The following is a 22,533-nucleotide window of genomic DNA, read 5'->3' on the forward strand; positions in this document are numbered from 1 at the left end:
TATGACCCAATGGGTCAAAGCATGAGCTGGACTCATGGGCCGAGCTAAATTAGATCAGTGGGTCATATTATGTTATATTTGATAAATTATTGATTCAGTTGAAATTGACGTAAAACTGATTAGGGTAGAGGCTAATGTCGTTTTTTTTCTTCATGGAGTAAGGTTTTGTAAATTGTACTGAATGAATATGCAGCCTGAAATTTGGCCGCATGTTAAATGAAATGAAACTTTAATGACTTTAGTTAAAGTCTGTCAAATATATGCCCTAATCATGAATCAGAATCAGTTGATGATTTCCCAACAAATAAGAGTTACTTACGGTACATCAGAAAGTTCCCTATAGGAGATTGTATTTTTGCCATAGGATACAGTAACACACAGAGTATACTCTGTGCTACACATTCTATGCTGTCTATGCTGTCCCTTTCACATCCCTGTTGGATAAAATAGCTGTAATGTTAAAAGCAATATAAACACTATATCCTAGATTGTGAAGAAGTCTTTACATCTAACCCTTGATGAGGCTGATAAATTGGATTTGTTCTTCTTCTCCCATGCAAGCAAAGTAGGCTAGGGTGCTGCATGCCTGTAGCATCACTATCAGCTTTGAGTGATTTGTACCCACTTAATGTATTCCACAAACCCTTTCATATCATAATCCCCCTGCCATTTCTCTTTTAGACACAGTATCATTCTCATAGCGGCAGCTACACCACCAGCTATTTATAGATCAGAGGAAAGAACAACCAGAAATCGACGCGCTATTAAGATTCTCATCTCTTTCAATTAAATCAACAGAATGTGCTCCCATTGCTTACCACAGACTACACCGACTGTCAGAATGTGTGGCTGCTGCAAAGAGACGTAAAAGACCCACCTGAATACTGGCGGTCGTTTTGTGTTAGTGCATTAACTTTTATTTTTATTCTTAATTTACCCAGGGAAGTAGTTGAGCACAGGTGCTCATTTTCAGCAACGCCCTGCACATAGAAACACACACACACACACACACACACACACACACACACACACACACACACACACACACACACACACACACACACACACACACACACACACACACACACACACATTAAAACCTGGGAGCTGACCAGTACAACCACAGTCTTATACTGTTGGCCACTAAGCAGCTCCAGGGCTGGGGGAGCATTTGGGGGTTCAGTGCCTTGCTCAAGGGCACTTCAGCGGTGTTGGGTGAGTGATGAATATTTCACAGTGTCATACTGCACTGCTCATCGTTAAACAATAACCATGCAGTGTAGTGCAATGCATTTTGAAAGCTTTCTAGCACTTGCTATCAAATCTGCACAAACAGTTTTTTGAAGCCATTCAACATCAGCCTATCATCTGTGTAGAGACACAACACTCAATTCGAGAATGCAAAGCTAAAGTTTACTTAAGCTAAATAAAAAAATCTTCAAACTAAAATGCGTTCATATTCATCTAATACGTATAGCCTACCATATATTTTCTCTGTGTGTCTCCTTTCTCTTTCTTTATCCCTCTGCTTGGGGCGTGACATTGCAATTCTCTTGCAAAGAAAAGCCAGTGGATGTGTTGTGGAAATGTACATATTACCGACACCAATTAATCTTTTCTTCTGGGAAAAAGCATACTATGAAAGCAAGTAGAGAGAAGAGTCTTTGTAAGGAAAGCAAAGCCCTCATGAAGAGATTGAAGTCCAAGACGTTTAATGCTTTATTTGTGTTTTTGTTCCAGGCATAGCTTTAGTTCACTTATAAGGTTCTGAGCATATTTATTATACATACCAGTGTCAGTACGTTGGGTTAGGGACAGCATGTACTTTTTTTAACATCAGATTGACACATTACCAATAATAATTTAAAGGAAACCTCTAATGTTCAGGCTTTTAATTTATTTATCTAAAGCCCAACAATGAAAACAGAAATGTTGCTTTGTATGTGACAATATTATGGTTGGGGGGATTTTTTTTTTTTTTTACATCTGTCTCTGTTGTTTAGTTGCTGCTACAGGAATCTAAACCATTAACTTTGAAAGTGTCCCTGCAGTGGTCTATTCACCTCACCATGCAGAGCTGCAGCATTGGCGTTGTAGAGGAGAGACAGGTCAGGGGGACCAATGAATGAACAGGCAAAGAGTGAGGGGATTGAGGCATTTCTGCCAAGAGGATTAGGAACCAGCTGCTGGGTGAGCAGAGAGCAGTAGCAGTCATTGCCCATCTAAACACGGCAGCCAGCATACTCCAATTGTCTGTTCATCCGTCTGTTTTTGAGTGGTGCAACCACTCCAAGGAACAGCAATGTCCGTGTTCACCTATGTATGTGGCCATGAGCACCAGAATGACTATTAGTACCAGTAGGGGAGCTGTTGGCCAGAAACAGAGAGAGAGAGGTAGTGCTGCACGTGCTGCACTGTTGCCTCATGCTAATGAGAGAGAGAGAGAGAGAGAGAGGAGGAGGGGGGAGAGGGGAGTTGCACCACTCAGTAGTCAGTTCACATTTCTTCTTTGTGTCCAATCCCTGTGAGTTGGTCTCACCTATTGCTCCCTCTCTCTGTCTCTTGTGTCTTTCGGATGTGTCCTTCATGCACAAATCTGGTGGCTGCCACAAGGCTGTGGCCTTGTCTGTCACAACACACTCTACTACGCCATTAATCCGTTTTAGTGTTTTTACACTTGAAAAAATCTATCTGTTGTGACCTGGATAATATTCTCTCAAGGCTTGTATACAGTTATGGTCCGCTGACCGCTGGAACACTGACATGAGAGTATTTCCTCAAAATAATTATGTGTTTTGTAAAAATGCTCTTAAAGAACAAACAAACAAACAAACAGAAAACACCATTGCCGAACCTGTGCAAATACTTTAGGGTGGTCCTTCAGTTTGGGAGCGCCTCAGAATTAGTTTTCAAAGCAGCGGGCGCATGTTTGTTAGCTATAGTTAGTTAGAAATGTGGTGCTTTGAAAGTGTCCCTGCAATGGTCTATTCACCATTGGGCACGGTGGCACAGTTGGTAGTGCTGTCGCCTCACAGCTAGAAGGTCCTGGGTTCGATTCCCGCTCGGGACGTCACCCGTGCCCATACCCGAAGGCGGGGTTGGTGAAAGGGCCTTTCTGTGTGGAGTTTGCATGTTCTCCCCGTGTCCCGTAGGGTAGGTACCCTCACAAAAAACATGCAGTAATCCTGGTAACTAAACTGCCAGCCGGGGCGCCTGATGGAGGGGAAAGGAACTGGTTGGGATAACGTGTTCCTTCCACGCGCTACGTCCAACCAGGGAAACTCCCCCCTGTCAGGTGTAAAGGAGCAACTTGGACACTCAGGCATGAAGGAAGCATGAGTTCAAGTCCGTTGCTCTCCCCTTGTCCCCCATATATGGGGACTAGGTTGGTGGAGGGTGTGTAGAGCCCAGGATCACATTAGATGATGATTGACTAGGGTTACAAAATCGTGGGATAATTAAAAAAAAAGTGGTGCTGATTGGTGCAGCGGTTTGCGAGACAAGGCCCGGACAGATAGAAATGAGAAAGAAAACCAAAAAACCAGACAGACAGATCTTGCCTCTTCCAGAGCCACAGCGTAAAACAGCCGAGTCATAGCCTGGGGTGACTGGGTGGCGCAGGGGGCACACTGGGGTAGGGTTGCATTGCTCATTCCTCCAAAGTGCCCCCAGCTTTGGCCGCTTCAGCGCACACAATTGGCCGTGTCCGTGGGTGGGAACACGTTCAGGTGAAAAGAAGCAGCTGCATGGTGACTCTCTCCATGTGTGCCCAAGGCACACCAAAGAGCAAGTAATTTTTTTCCATACAACTTTACAAAATAGCGAAGCTATAGCAGTCCAAAAGCTCACATGATCCCCAAAATACTGAAAATAGTGACGCAAAATGGTTTAAATATATCTTCTTAGGACATACAATTTGCCTGTGTATTTTGTTCCTCATCAACAGTATCACAAAACACATCATCAGTTACACCCTATATACATAGTATAATATTGTATAATATTAGTATTTTCCATGAATCCCTCAATTATCATGTGTGTATTTCTTCAAAAGAATCAGCTTGAACAGTTTTATTTTATAGACAGATATATGCCCATGCTCTGTAGTGGAGCGAGCACCAAGATGATTCGATTTTAATTAAATTCTCAATTCATACCTCCCCCCCTTTCCTTAAACTATTTCTGTATATTTCCAGGTAGTAGTTTATTCCTTGCCTTGTAAATAATTTGTGCAGTTTTAAATTCTACTATATCTAGAAACTTCAAACTCTGTATTGGGAAATGAGCACAAAGTATTGATATACTGAATTTAAAAACCTATGTGACTCATTATATAGTTATAGTTATACAAGTATACTTGCAATACTATGTTGTTGTCACAAAATCTGAAGGCACAGCTGGACTTAGTAGTAGGTGTTGGCAGTGACTGGTGGAATTTGGCATAATAATTAATAAATTGGGACATTATTTTTTCTTATTTTAAAGATATAAAATAAAATAACCCAATTAGAAAACAAACATTTCTAGTTTATTTAATATATATATAATATATTTTAATTAACAGGTCAAGAAGAGAGACCTCAAGAATGGAGGGTGGTGGAGGCCATAAGTCTGGAAGGTTAGGTTTGTTTAGAAAAAATACAAAACAATAATACTACTAATAATAATACTAATAATAAGTGTAATAATAATAAAATAGTAATAGTAATAATAAGAATACACAGTTCTGTAAATGTGCTGACCCACTTCAATAACAGTTCTCCTTTCTCTTTCAACAGCCCCATTTTTAAACGAAGTCCAGATATGACAAAATCTCCAATGACGAATTCTGAGCAGCTTCTAAGAATAGACGACCATGACTTTACCATGAGACCAGCATTTGGAGGTCAGTAAACTACCAACTTCTCACATTTAGCACAATGTGATATTATCAATGTATAACTGGATTTTATATGAATAACAGAACAGTACTGGTAAGTCAGTATTGACTCACTCTGTTGAATTCTACTGTTGGTGTCGGTTTACTTTGAGAGAGTTTTTAATGTAGTTTACAAACACCAGGGCCGGATCTACCATAATGGGCACTTTGGGCACGTGCCCAGGGGCCCTTGGGCACCAGGGGCCACAGAACATTTCCCTGCTAATCCGAATGAAATAAATGGTGCCTAAATAGATTAGTGTTTTATTGTTGGTGAGAAGGGCAGCTGAAAAGTTCAATTGTGTGTAAAGCAGCAACAATGCGCTAGATTGGCTGTCACTCTGGGGGGGGGGGGGGGGGGGGGTAGGCGACCGGAAATAGGCCAATATAACGGCATAAAACTGCCCCAAAACGGCGCCAAAACAGCAAAAATGTTGCACGAGCGTGAAGGGGGGGCCTTCGAGCTTCTGTGCCCACTCACACACTCTTTTCATCATGGAAACATAGATAAGGCTTCTTGATCAGCCTTCAAGAACAGCCGGTGATGATTTATCTAGTGGTACGTTGCAAATTGTTGAGATTATCCTTGCAAGCTGTGCTGTGTCTGTCAAGGCAGTGGTGTAAAGTCAGTAACTAAGGACACATGTACTGAACATACATTTTGAGGTATTGTTTACTTTCTTGTAGTCACACTTTGCAATTCTACTACTCCACTTTATTTCAGAGGAAAATAACTTAACTTTAGTTAGTTAATCACTTTATATTTGAATTATTATAACAAAACACACTAACCACTCCAACCGTATGCCGGTATTTATTTTGGACATTTGACAATAACAGATCTACAAACTTGTTATGTGAGATTGTAGATTGGCTATTTTCCAAAGATCTTTATACATTTTGAACGTGTTACTGTAAATGCGACATTCTGCACAATAAGTACTTGTGTTTATCGATCCTTTTTCCACCACTGCTAGAAGGCAGAGCTAGAGTATATAAACACAGTGGAGTGGATACATTGATTTTATGGTGGCTGTTTAGAATCTAGGATTATGGCTCTCGAATAAAATAAAATAAAACTCAAGCATTTGTTTTTTACCATAGAAGATGACAGTGATGCAATATGATTACACTTGTCATCTATTATCTGTCTTTATATCTTCATTTGCATTTTGAATTAAATATAATATAATCGAGGATTGTACATTTTTTGCAATCTATGATGCTACACCAATGGCGGTTTGAATCTGACGGATATAAAAAAGGAGAGCTGTGTGTCATCCGCTGCGTCATCAACTTTGATCCATTGTGACCTAATTGTATTTCTGTACAACTGCAGGATAATGCAGAGCAGAAAAGGCAGAAATAGGTCAGAAGTAGAATCCCAGCCAGCTGAGCCAGCCAGCAAAAACACTGCTCCAAATCTGTGCAACGCACACTGTTCTTTTGGACACACAATACACGCTCCAAAAAAACATATACAGTAGTAGTCAGTCACTGTCTGCATTGTATCATTCGTTCTTACTTTTTACCACAATCAGTGTTATGAGGGGCAGACATTCAGCTAATGTTTATTCAAATCTCTGCATATTTTTATATTCAAAAGGCCCCACACGTGCATGGGATTTGTGTGCGCGCGTAACACAATCAAGAACGACACTTTTTGCGATTGCACGGCCAGTGAATGAACGTGTGCTCAGCGCACCGCCAGCACTATCGCCGCTGCTCCCATAGAGTTATAAGGCTGGTCCCATAGAGTTATAAGGCTGCTCCCATAGAGTTATAAGGCTGGTCCCATAGAGTTATAAGGCTGCTCCCATAGAGAGTTATAAGGCTGGTCCCATAGAGTTATAAGGCTGCTCCCCCGATGGTGGATCTGCTATTATAGTCTCCTCCCACCGAGTGGTTAAGAAACTGACGGCCAAATACATTATGGGGTTCCTGTGTTGCGTTACATTGAAATGATGGTGACTTATGAATAAATGTTGACAGAAGCAACAGCTGTACCCATTTCAAATAGTCTCGCACAGGGCCCTGCAAGCTGTGGGCCCTGGAGCTTAATTTAAGCTCCACTAAGTTTTAATATGCTTTAATTTGACTATTACATTTCAGGACCTCCGATTCCTGTTGGGGTAGATGTTCAGGTTGAAAGTCTTGATACCATCTCTGAGGTGGATATGGTAAGTGAAGGCCACGTAATTCTATTATACAGTAGTTATTAACCACTTCTGAAAAGAAAAATATTACAATACGTGTGGTATATATATACCAGACTGGATATCCATTTTCCTCCCCTTCAAACAATGACTTATGCTCCATCATACGATGGTTTCGTGCACAGAAAATAACAGAAAAGGTTTCGGATGGTTTCGTGAACAGAAAATAACAGAAGCTTGTGAGCTTGTAGATCTGCAATTTCCGTACACTGCCACACAACAAAGTATAAATCAGGCTTTTAATACCTCTGATCTTCATCAATGTCTTTGTTCTGCTTTTGTTCCCTGTGTATAGGACTTCACTATGACACTTTATCTGCGTCACTACTGGAAGGACGAGCGCCTGTCGTTCCCCAGCACCAACAACCAGAGCATGACTTTCGACAGCCGGCTAGCTAAGAAGATCTGGGTTCCTGATATGTTCTTTGTTCACTCCAAGAGGTCCTTTATCCATGACACCACCACAGACAACGTCATGCTGAGGGTGTACCCTGATGGCAACGTGCTCTACAGCCTCAGGTAGAAGATCAACCTTCTTTATCTTGCTTCAGTCGGACAAATAGCAGTGATATGCACCTCTTTGTACCGGAAACAATCATCGCATTTATTTTCTTTCAATAGCACTGAAACTAAGGATCTTTATTGTCTGCCTTTTATAGCGCCACTAAGAGGCCGACTTAAATGAAACACATTTATTTTTCAGTCCTTCAGATTTCATCCAAATATCACGCAGATTTGTACACATCTTTATAGTCATGTGATCACGACGGATTGTGTGATTTTTGAGGGGCGCTAGCCCCTCCTATATACAGGTTTAATACAATACAAACATTAAATGCCATCAACAATAAAGAGTTTAAATTTAAAATTTTGTCTGTTTGTTTTACATCACCTAATCATAGCAACATGAGTTAGACTTTAATATATTAGCGCCCCTCACTTCACACGGTGTGATTTTTTATATTCTATCTAAATGTTGCAGGTGTGGCCCGTTCACAAACCTGGTGGAGAGCTGTGCTCCGAGGAGCTAGAGTTGAACTTTTTCTAGTTGAACTCTCCCTTTATTTTAATTCTATTCAGCCTCATGAAGTAATCCAATTAAAGACGTTGGAATGAATGTAACCTCAGTCCCTCACTAGTTATTTTCATGGGGCTGAATAACAATACATCACATAGTACGATTCTATCTATTCTCACCATTATTCTGGTACTGTAATTTATATAGATGTATGCTGTTTGCTTGTCCATAGATGCTATGTATGTTATTTAGATGGGATGTTATTTAGCCAGATGGGTTTGATGTCTACCTGCTATTCTACTGTAGTTACTTGCACTTTTCTTGGCACTAACTGTAAATTGTATTGTTTTTGTCCCTATAATAGGGTAACTGTCACTGCCATGTGCAACATGGACCTTAGCCGCTTCCCTCTCGACACACAGACCTGCTCACTGGAGATAGAGAGCTGTGAGTCACTTTTGTTTGTCAGAGAAAAATCTGTTCTTAAAAATAATCACACCTGTGTGAAGAGAGGGGCGCTCTTATCATCATACATCTCATTCTGGCCAATCACAATTTGCATCCTCACTTTTCCGTCTTCACTTTTCTGTTCTCACTTAACAATATATGTACTTGTAAAGTGTACATGTACTGTGGCTGCCACAGTGACATTTCAGATTCACTGCCACTATATACCTTACGAGACATGAATGCAGTGTGTTATCTATCTATAAATGCACCAAGTCTCTGCATGTATCTCTGTGTGTCCACGTAACTCGAGAACCATTAGCCCCACCGGCTTCAAATTCGACACGCGCGTTCCACAACACAGCAGGGGGTGCAGTGCCCGGTGTCGAGTCGGTCTGGACCCACTGTTGTCCAGAACCGCCGCCCCAAAAAGGCCTCTGCCCGGGCTCTGGACAGGGCCACTGCCCAGCGTCCATATATGGAGCTGGCCTGTTCTGACCTCACAACACTCCATATTTGGGCATGCCTGACACAGAACACCACAAGCTGGCTGCATATACTCCACATTTGGGCATGCTTTACAAAGAACTCCATATATGGGCATCAAAGGGAGACAGACATAATATCTGTGTGGGGCATTCATTTCCAACTTGCATCGTTCCATGCAACACATGTGTACTCCGTATGCATTTACAACTTGCATCGCTCCAAGTAGGCCTTTCCTACGGGCACTGCTCCAGTATTGTATGAAACGAAATCACAAGATATATTTATATGGCCACATGATGTCAAAACATCTAAAATATCTAGGTTGCATGAGCAAATGACTAAATATGGCGTATGACTAAGTATATTCAGTTGTTGCGAACGCAGTGAGCACTTACTATGAGACCTAGCAGATCATGTCTGTCTGTCTGTCTGTCTGTCTGTCCGTGTGTCTGTCCCGCTATCCAAATATGGAGTGTGTTGCATCAGCAATCACTCAGCTCCATATATGGGCACAAAAGGGGCCAGGTCCACTCAGCTCCATATATGGGCACAAAAGGGGCCAGGTCCACTCAGCTCCATATATGGGCACAAAAGGGGCCAGGTCCACTCAGCTCCATATATGGGCACAAAAGGGGCCAGGTCCACTCAGCTCCATATATGGGCACAAAAGGGGCCAGGTCCACTCAGCTCCATATATGGGCACAAAAGGGGCCAGGTCCACTCAGCTCCATATATGGGCACAAAAGGGGCCAGGTCCACTCAGCTCCATATATGGGCACAAAAGGGACTGTTTTCACTAATTTCACAGTACTACACAGTTCTCACTAATTCGTAATTTATTCTAATTGTTATTGCAATTTACGATCTGCGTTCGCTTCCCGCGTTTGCGCGTCTTACTCGTACTAACTAGTGTATTTGTGTCGTTTCTCTCCAGATGCATACACCGACGATGACCTAATGCTCTACTGGAAGAAGGGCAATGAGTCTTTAAACACGGATGACAGAATATCTCTATCCCAGTTCCTCATCCAGAAGTTCCACACCACCACAAAGCTTGCATTTTACAGCAGCACAGGTATTTTGCAACACAGGCAATTCCTTCTTCAATGCAAATTAATGGGTGTATAGTTTAACTCTGTCAGAGCATCTCATTTACATTCAAAAGATGTAGGGAGTGCAACGGAAAAGCTACTAATTGATTGAATCAATTAAAAAAAGGAATCGATTTTAATAAAATAATTGACAGACCCCTCAAAAGGTCCTTTTTCTAGAGTATAGTAAATCTACTATTTTGGGTATTTGTCTTCTAAAATGTAAAAAAATCTACAAGCTCACAACAATGCGATATGCTTTTTTGTGCAACACTGTTGACTTTGACTGTACGACTGAGTATAAAATAAGTGGTGAATCAGATATCGTTCCTGTCGGGAGGAAACCACCTAAATCCATTTTTGAGATTTCTTTTTGTATAAATCAGTGCTATTGATTGAACACCCTTTACGTGTGTTGGTTAAAATAATATTGAACCAATGAAAAGTAGTAAAACGTGCTTCGGACTAAACCTCTTAACTCTGTCTGCTAAAACAGCTAACTCCACCACCTCTCCCCCTCTCATGCAAGTAATTGACAATATATAAAGTCACAACACCAACTTTGATGAGGCAGTATTGCTTTGTTTTCAAAAGATTTCAAAATTTACATTTTGGAGTTAAGTGGTCCCCGATAGCAGAGATATTATATTTGACTAATTAAAAAAAGTAATTGAAACAACAATCTCTACAAATATGTTCAATATAGTTGCACCCATAAAATTATGTTCCAAATATGTATGCAGCAGCAGTCCAAACAACAGTAAAGTCACAACACTGATGGTTAATTTTCTGTACTGTATGTAGCTTGAGGAACCGAATAGAACAGGGCGCCACTTCTCCATTGAGGACAAAATTGTGCTGGACCTCAGATACAGATAATAATTGGATTCAACTAGAAACTAACTCTTGTCATCGTTATCCATAATGCCCCCCTGGTGTGTAGGACATCCATTTAAACATAGACAACAGTTTGGCTAGATGGCTCTGCTACTAGCTATACCCATTTGTAACTCTTTCAACTAGCCAAGATGGAGTCAAGATTTGCTTCACGGCAAAAACATGGTCCTATCCTGTCTGGGTCACCTTTATGTTGCTAGCCTAGCTTTGCACAATTACATTCCACATTCAGTCACTGGGAGCTAACTTTAGCTAAACCCATCACCTGTTACGGTATTACCGAAGGCTCTCTATACCTCTCTGACATGTTTTTTGTGCAGTTACTGATTCAAAAGGTCTTATTTCTTCCATAATATAAGATTATATTTTAGTGACTGCATGACTCCCCCTGCTCTTCAAGCTCAAGATTGGGAGGTTGAGAGATTGAGCTGCTGATTCTAGTTCAGCATAATAATACTGTGAAACAAAACTGTACCTGGTTTTAGAGAAGCTTAAGGACATGAATGTTAAAACTAACCAGATTAAACACTTGTATGGTGTGTGAGCAGTCAGATCATGCTGATGTTCTACAGGGCATTGGGCAATCCCAGAGAACATACATAGTAGATTTAGATACAGTATGCAACTGAAAAGCAGGCTTATACCAGCCTAAACAAAACAGCTACATCTATGAAGGTAAGGGAAGAAGATTATGAGCCCATACAGAGCATTACATGTAAGAGCAGGCGGCCATGAAACACGCAAATAAAAGCAACAATCTTTTCAGATTCTCAACATTTCCTCTTCACTGAATATTAACCTATGCCCTCAGGAAGAAGACTGTGTGCCAAATTAAACCGCTTTAAGCTATCATTTGTTCCAGCCTCTATTAAGCTGCTGAACTAATGCTAAATCTTAGACCAATAGAGCAATGTGCAATAAATAAGCACTTAGCACTTTCATTTCTTACAGTTGGCTGAACCGTTGATTAATTTTAGTTCAACATTTAATACTGTGAAACCTTACCTGCCTTTAGAGAAGTTTAAGGAGATTGTTAACACTGCTCAGATTATGGTTATTATTAATAGGACACAAAATGAAGGTCAATGCAATGCTGTCAGAGATCAAATACAGTAATACAGGGTAGCCACAGGTATAATTATAATTTATAATCTATATTCTAAAATTAGCTCATAACTTTGAGCCTTCTCCACAAAGATGCATGGACCCTTCTGTGAACCACGATGAGATAAGACACCTTCATCAAGTCGTGTGACACTAACCATCTCATTCTAAATGTCAACAATTTAACAAAACACAAGAAATTGTCCTTGATCCGAGTGACTGACCATGAGACGGTAGCCATCAAAAAACAGAAAGTCATTCAGGTGTCCTCGTATAAATACTTCGGTGTCCCCATAGACAACCATCTTTGTCCTTGTATAAATACTTAGGTGTCCCCATAGACAACCATCTTTGTCCTTGTATAAATACTTAAAGACAGTAGGTGTCCCCAATCATAGACAACCATCTTTGCTAGAAACACATTATTACACTGTACAATAGATCTAATATGCTATGCCACAGAGACCTTGCTTTCTAAGATGTTTGAGGCATTATAGCGTGAGCAGTCAGATCATGTTTATGTTCTACCGGGAAATCACAGAGAATATAGGTAGATACAGAATTACAGAATGGTTCGGAAACCTAAAGCAATTGAAATGCAGGCTTACCTGCCTGCACAAAACAGCTCATGTAAAAGGGAAGAAGACTTAAAGACTATGAGCCCATACAGTGCACGTATGAGCAGGCAGTCATGAAACCAGAAACAAAAATAACAACATCAACATCCCCTCTGAATACAAACATCTGCCCTCAGAAAGACTCCATGTGCCAAAATAGAAATGAAACTGCTTGAAGCAATCATTGTTCCAGCCTATTTATAAAAGCGCTATTTCACTTTAAAACACTTCTGGCACTAATTGTAACGTCTACTCTGGCTTTTATGAACACCCCAGTTCAAGTTGCTTGATTCAATATTTAGATATTTGAGTTTGACATTCACCATGATATTTGACATTGATGGGTGTGTGTCTAATAAACTTTATATCAAACTAGTCCATACCCGTTCGGGGGTACGACATACCCAATCCCTACCTCTCTCTCTCCCATCGCTCTCTTGGCTCCCTCTCTCCCCGGCCCTCTATCTCTCCCTCTCTATCTGCAACTTACATATAAAAAAAAATGCTCACCCACCTCAAGCACATCCTGGCTACAGGATTTCAAGTAAGTTCTGGAATTGGAAAACATAAGATTTGCTGTCCGTGAAAAATGTAATAAACACAGCCAAACGCAGCCTCTTCTCTCTCACCTCAAAACAATGCTGAGGTTGTGTGTGTGTCGCTAAGGCCAGATAATAATAATAATAATGAATTGCATTTTTATAGCGCTTTTCCAAGTGCTCAAAGCGCTTTACAATGGTTAATTCATTCATACATTGGGAGATAAGGGAATATTATCTAAAATTATGAGTGACATGGCCGTAAGATTAGGTATACATATATAATGTATTAGTAGTCCACATCTAGTGTTCTGTGCATACTAATTGGTGTCTCTCTCTCTCCCTCTCTCTCTAGGCTGGTACAATCGACTGTACATCCATTTCACCCTGCGACGACACATATTCTTCTTCCTGCTACAGACGTACTTCCCTGCCACACTGATGGTCATGTTATCATGGGTCTCCTTCTGGATCGACCGCAGGGCTGTCCCTGCCAGGGTCCCGTTAGGTAAGCCAGTGGTTCTCAACCTGTGGATCGACCGCAGGGCTGTCCCTGCCAGGGTCCCGTTAGGTAAGCCAGTGGTTCTCAACCTGTGCGAGTGTGCACCGTGAGGATATTGCAAGTGGGCCCAAAATTATTGGGAAAACACTATGAAAGATAATAATAACATTAATATTTTAAAAGACATATGTGATTCTATTTTCTTTAAAACCTTGAAAACTAAGTTTTTTTTTTTGTGATACTGCTAAATAACTAACTAAAAGTATACTCTGTTAGTTGAAGTTCCAATGCTTCCAAGCCATAACACAATCGAATGATTGATCATAACATGCTCTGAATATGAACGTGATCCACCCATCTGACCAGCCTATCGGCTGCCGTGTTAAGTGGGTCCTGATCCAGAAAAGGTTGAGAACCACTGAGGTAAGCGACTCTCCAAATCCGAGCTTCGCATCTCAAAAGAGTTTTAACACTGTAGCATGTCTTATTCAGACATCCACTCACTGAATTCAGGTTTGATGCAGGGCACACTACTCAGATGGGGTGTGAATTCAGGTTTGATGCAGGGCACACTGCTCAGATGGGGTGTGAATTCAGGTTTGATGCAAGGCACACTACTCAGATGGGGTGTGAAGCCTCAGTAAATCCATGCATTTATATGCATTGGTCAAAGAGGCAGGTGTACTGTACACTGTGTACAGTGACGTTGAGTGAAACAAAACAAGAAATGATCACATGGTGATATTTGTCAGGTGAAAGAAGTGCTGTCGCCGTTGTGTTCTCCATTTGCTGCGCTGCTGTTTCAGGCGCGTTTGCATGGATTGAAGTTATATCGAGTGACGTTCGAACATTGCAAACGTGTCAAATAACTGTACCAGTGCACCCCCTGGATGCGCTGCCTGTATGTGTGAGGGAGGGAGGGGGTGCGGGGTCGGGGAGGAAGAATCTCACTGCACTCACTGAGAGAGAGAGAGGAGGTATAGTGGGACCGTCTGTCTGCACATGCATTCGCATCACGCACGTTTGATGCGTCGTTTATTTTCCATACGACTGTGTTGTCGCTTGCCGTCGCTGGCGTCAATGTGACTCTTCATGCCGTTCACGTTGATGCGTGTGGTTTATTTTCCACATGCCTGGTTGCGTGCGTCAATTTCCACATGGCTAGTATTACGTTGTGACTGTTGTTCATGCCGTGCAGATGTTGACTTTGTGACTCTTCATGGCGTGCAGTCGATGGGATGTTATGGGTTGTAGCCAGTCTGTCGTGACAGAAATAAGCTAAGCTGGCTCCTGCACTTATTGGTCAGATGCCATATTATCTCTGGGGATGATAATGGCTTTAGCTTGAGCTTATTGGCCTGCTGCTGGACAAATACAGGCTGGGTATGTGTTGTATCAGACAGCAGTACAACTTAGCTACATTATGTATAACTCTTATTATCGTTTATTGTCCTGTTCGTTCAGGTATCACTACAGTGCTGACCATGTCCACCATCATCACTGGCGTCAATGCCTCCATGCCTCGTGTGTCCTACATCAAAGCGGTGGACATCTACCTCTGGGTCAGTTTCGTCTTTGTCTTCCTGTCCGTGATAGAGTACGCAGCAGTCAACTACCTCTCCACTGTACAGGAGAGGAAAGAGAGGAAACTAAGGGAGAGAGTAAGTACCATTTAATGTGGTTTCCGTATGGTTTCCTTTTCTATTTTTTTGTTTTCAGTTTCCGTATTGTTTAATTGTTTTATTATTTGAAAACGTAAACAAAAAAATCTAAAGCTAAGACATTCCATAAAATGAAAAAATAAAAAACTTTTAAGAAGTAGTGAAAATAGCAGATCTACAAGCTCACAACGCATCATGGGTAGATCGGCTATGAGTTTGGATCTCAGGGAGACATCAAATGTCTCTTTTGGTTCTCGAGCTAAAAGGTTTGGCATCCACTAGAGAAGCTTCAAGTAGCATGTTACATTCTGTTATAAAATCATGGGATTTTCTAATTGATCACTTAAAATAACCTCCCACGGGGCAGCACACCTAAACCTAACCTTAACAGCTACAGACAAATAGTTTTCATGGTTCCATGTGCCACAAACATTTGTCAAGAGCAAGAACAAAAGTGAGGTTTATGGGCAATATTAATAATAATCGTAAAATAACCTTCCATATTCCAACATTATATGAAAGAAAACTATATTTAACAGTTTAGGCATTTTTTATTTATATTTAGTTTCCTGTCTGCCTACTATTCAGAGGACTTAAAACACGAGTACAGGTGGGGTGCATACTTAGTTTAGACTAGTCATTGGTTAGACATAAGGTTGGTGAGGGGTGCGTTAAGACAACCGGATTAAGGTTGGTGGGGGTTGCGAGGGGTGCGTTAAGGGTTGGGAGAGGGTTAATGCATGCTGTGTCAAGGAGTCACTATCCTAATTTGTGCTGGCATCATGTGTCATGCTGCTGTTGCTGCATGCATCCAATACTTTTTGAGAATAAAAATACATACATTTAATATACATTCATTCATATTCTTTTATTTTATACAAATGTAGTAATTGTACTAGTTTATTGGATCATTGGCCATAATCGCCGTTATATAACTATCCTATAGGCCTAATGTAAGTAGCTAGTTAACCAAGATTGTGACAAAAAACAGTAGTCTTTAGTCTATTAACGTTTCGATGTGTTCTTGTTGCTTTCCAACTTGTAATTCCTGGATACACCGAAAACAGTGCTGCAAACTTTTTCAGTGTGAGATATGATGAGCCGTAGAACATGCACAACCAAGTATAAGTTAGGCTTTAGGACCATTCCCCAGCGCAGATGTTTAACAACCTGCCAAATGTATTTAAATACACAAAGTGTAGTATCCAACAAATGAACACAATCTTATTTTTTTATTTGTTTAAATAGGAATTCAACAGATGATATAATCACTATTGTCAGCAACAGAATGTGGAGGGGTGTTGTCCATTTGGGGTAGTTTCTGACTGCTAGTTGTTTTGTTTTTGGTTTGTTTTTTCTTGTCTTTTTCTTTTGTGTAAGTTATGTGTATTTTGTATGCTTCATTGTAAAATCATAAAAGAGTATTTTTTAACTCCTCATTGTCTGTTTTGTTTTACCTGCCTTCCCTAACAGCTACCGTGTACATGTGGCATCGGCAACCCTGACGACATGATGATCGATCCTCAAATCTCAGGATATGGCGCCATGGACATCAACAACACGGGGAACTATGGGATGCCAGAGAACGGTGGCCGCCAGGAGAGAATGTTGGCCCAGGTGGCATTGAATGACCCCCAGATCTCCGGTCAAGTCAAGCCACCCAGGGGCTATGTGAACATTTGGATAGACACCCATGCTATAGACAGCTACTCGCGGTGGTGCTTTCCGGGGGCATATGTACTCTTTAATATAATCTACTGGTCGATCTATTCGTAACCCTGGGGCCTAGGAGAATGTCCAGAGGAGTCCTGTCTGTTTCAGACACTGCAATGCACAGTGGAACTCCAAGGACTATGTGGAAGGCAACAGAGATGACATTGCATACTCACAACGTTTTTATGAGCGGCAGTGGAAGGAGTCTGCTCATGAGACACAAAGGGATTGCCTTCTTGACCCAGCCACTTAAAACTGATCACTAAAATGATCTTCAATGTGTTCAAAGAAACATTTGACACATTCGCTTCGTCCACGTCATTGGCTTTGGCACTCCGTCAGAACATTCAATCCGTGGTTGTAAATATTTGGGGAATGCGGGTGGACATGTTGCCTGGGATTGTCCTAAAAGGTTATCACAGCCATGGACATGTAATTCTGTACATGCCACATTGTCCAACAGGTCTACGCCCAGTGATTCTTAATTAAAACAAACAGCAGAGCATTATGCACAACAGTGTACGTACAACAACACTTGATCAACGCTGTTGATGTGAAATGTTGTTCGTTCACGTTACCTTTACTGACGATGTGGATCTCATTGAGATTCTAACCAAAATATCAAAACCTGATGGTCAGGTAATACTTTTACAGTACTGTAGTACCATTCAGTAGGTGTTATCAATTCAATTTGTGATCTTTGTATCAATGCAATTATTTTGCGGTCAGGCCACTGTAACACTTTTGCATGAAATGAGTTTTAATTAGTACACAGGGAAAATACCATTACTCACTTAATGAGTAAGTGAATAGTTTTATTCAATAGATTATTTTTTCAGCTCATCTCTGTACTTAGGTTCACTGTAGCCTAATAGCCGTTAGTTTTTACTATGTATTTTTCAGCTTAATACACAAATATATTCTGGCAGATTGCCTTTCACTTCGGGGTTTGCAGGTTATATGAGAATTTAAGAACTACCCCCGAAACGATTTATGTAATCTTATGTAATAAATGTGATGTTCTCTGAAAAGGTGAAATGTATATTAGGACTTATTAGCAGTGTCCATGGAACAGTAGCACCATAATTATTATTTATATTCTTGCATGAAGCACGTTTATATATAAATACACTTGAGGTACAATGCGCCTCTAGGTTACAATCCTATGCCTAGAGTTGGATAAGCATAGTTGTCTGTATATCGAAACATTTGAGTAAATCAGGACGCGGCCATAAGCTGATACTACATTCACAGTAATTGATTATAAATACGGTAATACAGAGACATATATCACTGGATTGCTGTTATTTCACCTCTTGCTTCAGTTTAGCTTGATTGAAGTCGTCTCTCACCTTCAGAAGCAGATCAGGACAGCACAGAACATCCACAGCTGTCATAGCCAGGGCTTTGGCGGTCCTCAGGGTGTATAACTGAGCCTTTTCAGCTCCTGGTGGTATGAACATGCATAAAGTTACTGGTCTGGGGGGGGGGGGGGGGAGCTAAGTACAGTAATATGTAACTTACCTGCTGCTTTGGTGTAGTCCTCAGTGTGATTCAGTGCATCTGAACCAATGTAGAAGAAGGGATGGATACCAGGTACTACAAACGATACATTACCAAAGTCAGTGGAACCTGCAAGATAATTATTATGAATGCAACAGGAATATTGGTTGGAATTGGATGACATTGTGCAACCTGTCAAAAATATCTACATTTCAACACACTATAGTGTCACGGTCAAGGTCATCATGGTAAGCTTCCTTACCCCTAAAAGGACAATTTGTCGCACAGCCAGCATTTCTAGGTTCTAGCTATACTCATGAAGAGATTACATAGCTGCATGGCTGCAAACCTTTATATTTTATGCATTTCTCCTCCTCTTTGCTCTTTTTCCTAAACTAGACACAATTTACAATTCAGGAATTTAGCAGAGGCTCTTAATCTAGAGCGATTTACAGTAAGCAAGGAGACACAATGTCTTGGAACTTTTTTCTACAGTATGCTCCCTTGCTCCCCCTATCTCATGCTTCCAGTGGGGACTCTGGGGAGACCAAAATTTACCTAGCTGCCCATGTTGCCCATACAAACCAATCCACCCCTGACAGCCAGCAGTAAATACAATAAAATATGCCAATTAGCTACATGGCTCAGTGCAACAGTTTTGTTCCTGTTAAATAAATAAATAATTATCAACACAGTTAGTACACACACACACACACACACACACACACACACACACACACACACACACACACACACACAGTGCATCTTGGTAGATGTACTGAATTGAATTGTTACATCTACTTTACTGCTCAAGGACACTTCTTTAAAATACCTACCGCAGAAGTCATTTGGTTCCTCCTGAAACTCAATTCCCAGCGCCTTCCCGTTGTTTTCATAGAGGTTTGCCAGGGTGACATTGGGTAAGATGTTAGAGTAGACAGGGCTTGGGTAGATTATCTCCACCTAATGATATTATTAGATAATTACCAGTTAGACATAAACAATTTGCATAAGTGCATACTTATTGTACTGGTGAATGGTATAGGCTACGGATGGAAATATGAACAATCGCAAACAAGTTACCAAGCCACGGTTAGCCACCATTTTTCTGTGATTTTTAACAGCTAACAATGGGAACCAGTAAGTCACAGAGCGCAAAACAGCGAAATAAAGCAAGAGCACAGTTTTGAAAGATACATACTTCACAACCAGTTGCCATAGCGGCTGATCTGAAGCATGATTCAGCTTTGGCCTTCAGATCAGAGAGTTCCTTCATGAAGGGTGTGCGGAGGTAGAACACCATCTCAGTGTAGTCAGGGATAATATTGGGAGCCACGCCCCCATGTTTAATGATGCCTAGTGAAGAAAAGCAAACATACAATAAGAGAGGATACTGGAAAAGTACGATAATGTTGATTATAAAAATCTGTGTACCGTAACAAACCGCAATCTTATCAATTACTTTTTGACAAGACAAAAATGGATGTATATTTTACCCATTGGACATACTGTACAATTGAAGCATCCCTATCTTTTTTTAAAGATACGTGTTTTTCTTTGTTTTCTTACATGCTAAAGTCACGTACATGTGACTTATAGTGACGTATAGTTTGAACTTTTTTTCAAAGTCTGATCTTGATACTACCGGTAAAAGGGTTGAATGCATCCAAGGTGAGTAGCATGTGTGATGGTATATGTAATGTTTCTGAGTCCATCGTATTTAAAAGGTAACACAGAGTAAAATGACTGATGTGTGCTACAAAGTAATAACTGTGACTATGATTACCGAGACCTGCCTGTGGTTGTCGGAATAGCAATAGGGTGACGTGCTGTTACACTTCATGAAATTAAAATGATGTAGCGTCATTAATTCCAGTCAAAGTTATTTACATAGCACATTTCATAGTGTAGACACAATGTGCTTCAAAATATGTTTAAATGTTTAAACATGAAAACATATAGAAGTCATTACATACAGTATAAAAGATTAAAACAAAACAAAACAAAACACAAGAATGTATTACAGTTAAACAAAGGATAAGATGACCATGAACTAGAAAGCGTGTGAAAGGAGGTAAGATGACAAGACCACAGTGACTGAAGACACCATAACCACATGATGTTGTATTTATTCTACAGTAGGTATGAGGAGACCTAGCCGCAATTTGCAACTCCAGATTCTTTTTATAATGGGATGAAATTAGAGTTGCAATACCCTCCTCCATTGACTCCCCATTCATCCAATTTGCGTTTGTGATCTGCTTGTATTAAACGACGTTAAACTCACCAACATTGCCGCTGTAGGTCAAGCTTGAATTATCCTCTTTCAATCTGCCGAGCTTTTGTGTCATAAAAAAATCCATGTTATGAGCTACTTTCTGTCAAGACATCCTCTGCAGGTGATTATTGTGATTATAAGTGTTGGAGTTTTTATTAGGGGTTTTTTATTAAGGCTGCTGCCTCCTGCATTGTGTGCAAATGCGAAACGGATGGCACTCAGGGCCGTTCAGTGACTTCCACACTCCAACAAAAATAATCACTTGCACAGAATTTCTTGACAGAAAGTAGAGTCATAACATGTCTACGGTGGATTTTTATGACACAAAAGCTCGTCAGATTGAAAGAGGATAATTCAAGCTTGCCCTACAGCTGCAATGTTGGCGAATTTAACGTTGTTTAATACAAGCAGATCACAAACGCAAATTGGATGAGTGGGGAGTCAATGGAGGGTATTGCAACTTTAGATTCATCAGATTTGCAAATTGCGGCTAGAGGAGACCTTTATCTGATCGTCACAAGTCACAACTATAATTGCCAATTAACTATATCTTCAAATGTGCCTGTTCTCTCCTCACCGTGGAGTTTCCAATTAGGTTTGAGCTGCTGCCTGAGGACAGAAAGGTTGTTGTAGGCCAACACAGCAGCATCCAAAGCATTCACTCCCTCCCAGGGGTAGGCAGCTGCGTGGGATGCTTTCCCGTGGTACTTTACAGTCACGCTACATAGGATTAAAAAAGAAAAAACTCAAAAACAGGTTTTAAGGGCTGACTGGAAGAATGGCAAGATGTTAGCCTGATTGATTTTATACTGTCACACGACACGGCAGTGTTGGCATCATGTCCCCATAAATAACAGATTTTCTATTGAGAACTGCAGTGCATCCACTACACTGTGGGGTGCATCGCATTGCGTCTTCAGCTCTAGCTATTAATGTCCTCAAATTTGTTCCAAAACAACATATCTTGAAAATGACTCAGTGACTGGCTGCAGTTACATGGAAGTTGGAATTTGCCCTTCATGATCCAGAGGATGACCCCCCCCCCCCCACCCCCTCACCCATCCCCTAATGAAATGGGCATACTGTAGGCCTACTTACTTGTAACCCTAGTGAATTAATGTGTATATTCTCCTGCCACCACCCATCAGCCTAACCTGACTTTGCCAGCTGGGGGCGGTATTGGGTAACCATGTTCCCCAACACCGCAACCAATAAGCTGTGAAACAAACTTGTGTAGCAAGCTTCTTGGATCTGGCAGCGTCAGGTTACCATCAGCCAACATCTCTAGCACAAAAAGCAGAGAAATGGATGTTGTTGACACAGTAAACTAAGTAATGTTTAAGTTCTAAAATCGACTTACTCTATGATTGAAGTACAGGGCAGGAAGGCAACATCCTGCTGAGCTGGGTGAGCCATGAACACCAGGTCTATGTCTCTGAAGGCTCCTGCCTTTATCAGGTCAATCTTCCCTCCTATGCTCTCTTCTGCAGGAGTACCCAGGACTGTTACCTGCATGAAGACATGGTGGTCACAAATATGT

At 40.9% G+C, this 22,533-nt stretch overlaps 2 protein-coding genes across 3 annotated transcripts in view; one reads left to right on the forward strand and one right to left on the reverse strand.

Moving 5' to 3' along the window:
* LOC308330125 (gamma-aminobutyric acid receptor subunit rho-1-like) overlaps positions 1 to 18,513 on the forward strand; it is a 20,169-nt gene extending 1,656 nt beyond the window's left edge. Inside the window, exons 2-10 of the mRNA XM_080784830.1 lie at positions 4,565 to 4,618; positions 4,779 to 4,885; positions 7,031 to 7,098; positions 7,430 to 7,653; positions 8,517 to 8,599; positions 10,023 to 10,163; positions 13,692 to 13,844; positions 15,303 to 15,499; positions 16,973 to 18,513. Of these exons, the coding sequence (XP_080640956.1) occupies positions 4,565 to 4,618; positions 4,779 to 4,885; positions 7,031 to 7,098; positions 7,430 to 7,653; positions 8,517 to 8,599; positions 10,023 to 10,163; positions 13,692 to 13,844; positions 15,303 to 15,499; positions 16,973 to 17,275 (1,330 nt within the window). The 3' untranslated portion in view covers positions 17,276 to 18,513. The remainder of the gene's footprint in view (positions 1 to 4,564; positions 4,619 to 4,778; positions 4,886 to 7,030; positions 7,099 to 7,429; positions 7,654 to 8,516; positions 8,600 to 10,022; positions 10,164 to 13,691; positions 13,845 to 15,302; positions 15,500 to 16,972) is intronic.
* The window catches only part of LOC308330124 (xaa-Arg dipeptidase-like), a 41,872-nt gene that overhangs the window by 665 nt on the left and 18,674 nt on the right, over positions 1 to 22,533 (reverse strand). Inside the window, exons 3-9 of one of the 2 annotated variants that reach the window (XM_080784828.1) lie at positions 22,354 to 22,502; positions 21,571 to 21,713; positions 19,917 to 20,071; positions 19,552 to 19,678; positions 18,737 to 18,844; positions 18,565 to 18,659; positions 15,378 to 15,461 (exon numbers count right to left, since the gene is read on the reverse strand). In XM_080784828.1, the coding sequence (XP_080640954.1) occupies positions 15,447 to 15,461; positions 18,565 to 18,659; positions 18,737 to 18,844; positions 19,552 to 19,678; positions 19,917 to 20,071; positions 21,571 to 21,713; positions 22,354 to 22,502 (792 nt within the window). In that variant the 3' untranslated portion in view covers positions 15,378 to 15,446. Of the gene's footprint in view, positions 1 to 15,377; positions 15,462 to 18,525; positions 18,660 to 18,736; positions 18,845 to 19,551; positions 19,679 to 19,916; positions 20,072 to 21,570; positions 21,714 to 22,353; positions 22,503 to 22,533 lie in introns of those variants that run through there. The other variant, XM_080784829.1, reaches the window with a different exon arrangement.

This window comes from Protomyctophum bolini, assembly GCF_963924005.1.
Source record: "Protomyctophum bolini genome assembly, chromosome: 15".
NCBI classification, from domain to species: Eukaryota; Metazoa; Chordata; class Actinopteri; order Myctophiformes; family Myctophidae; genus Protomyctophum; species Protomyctophum bolini.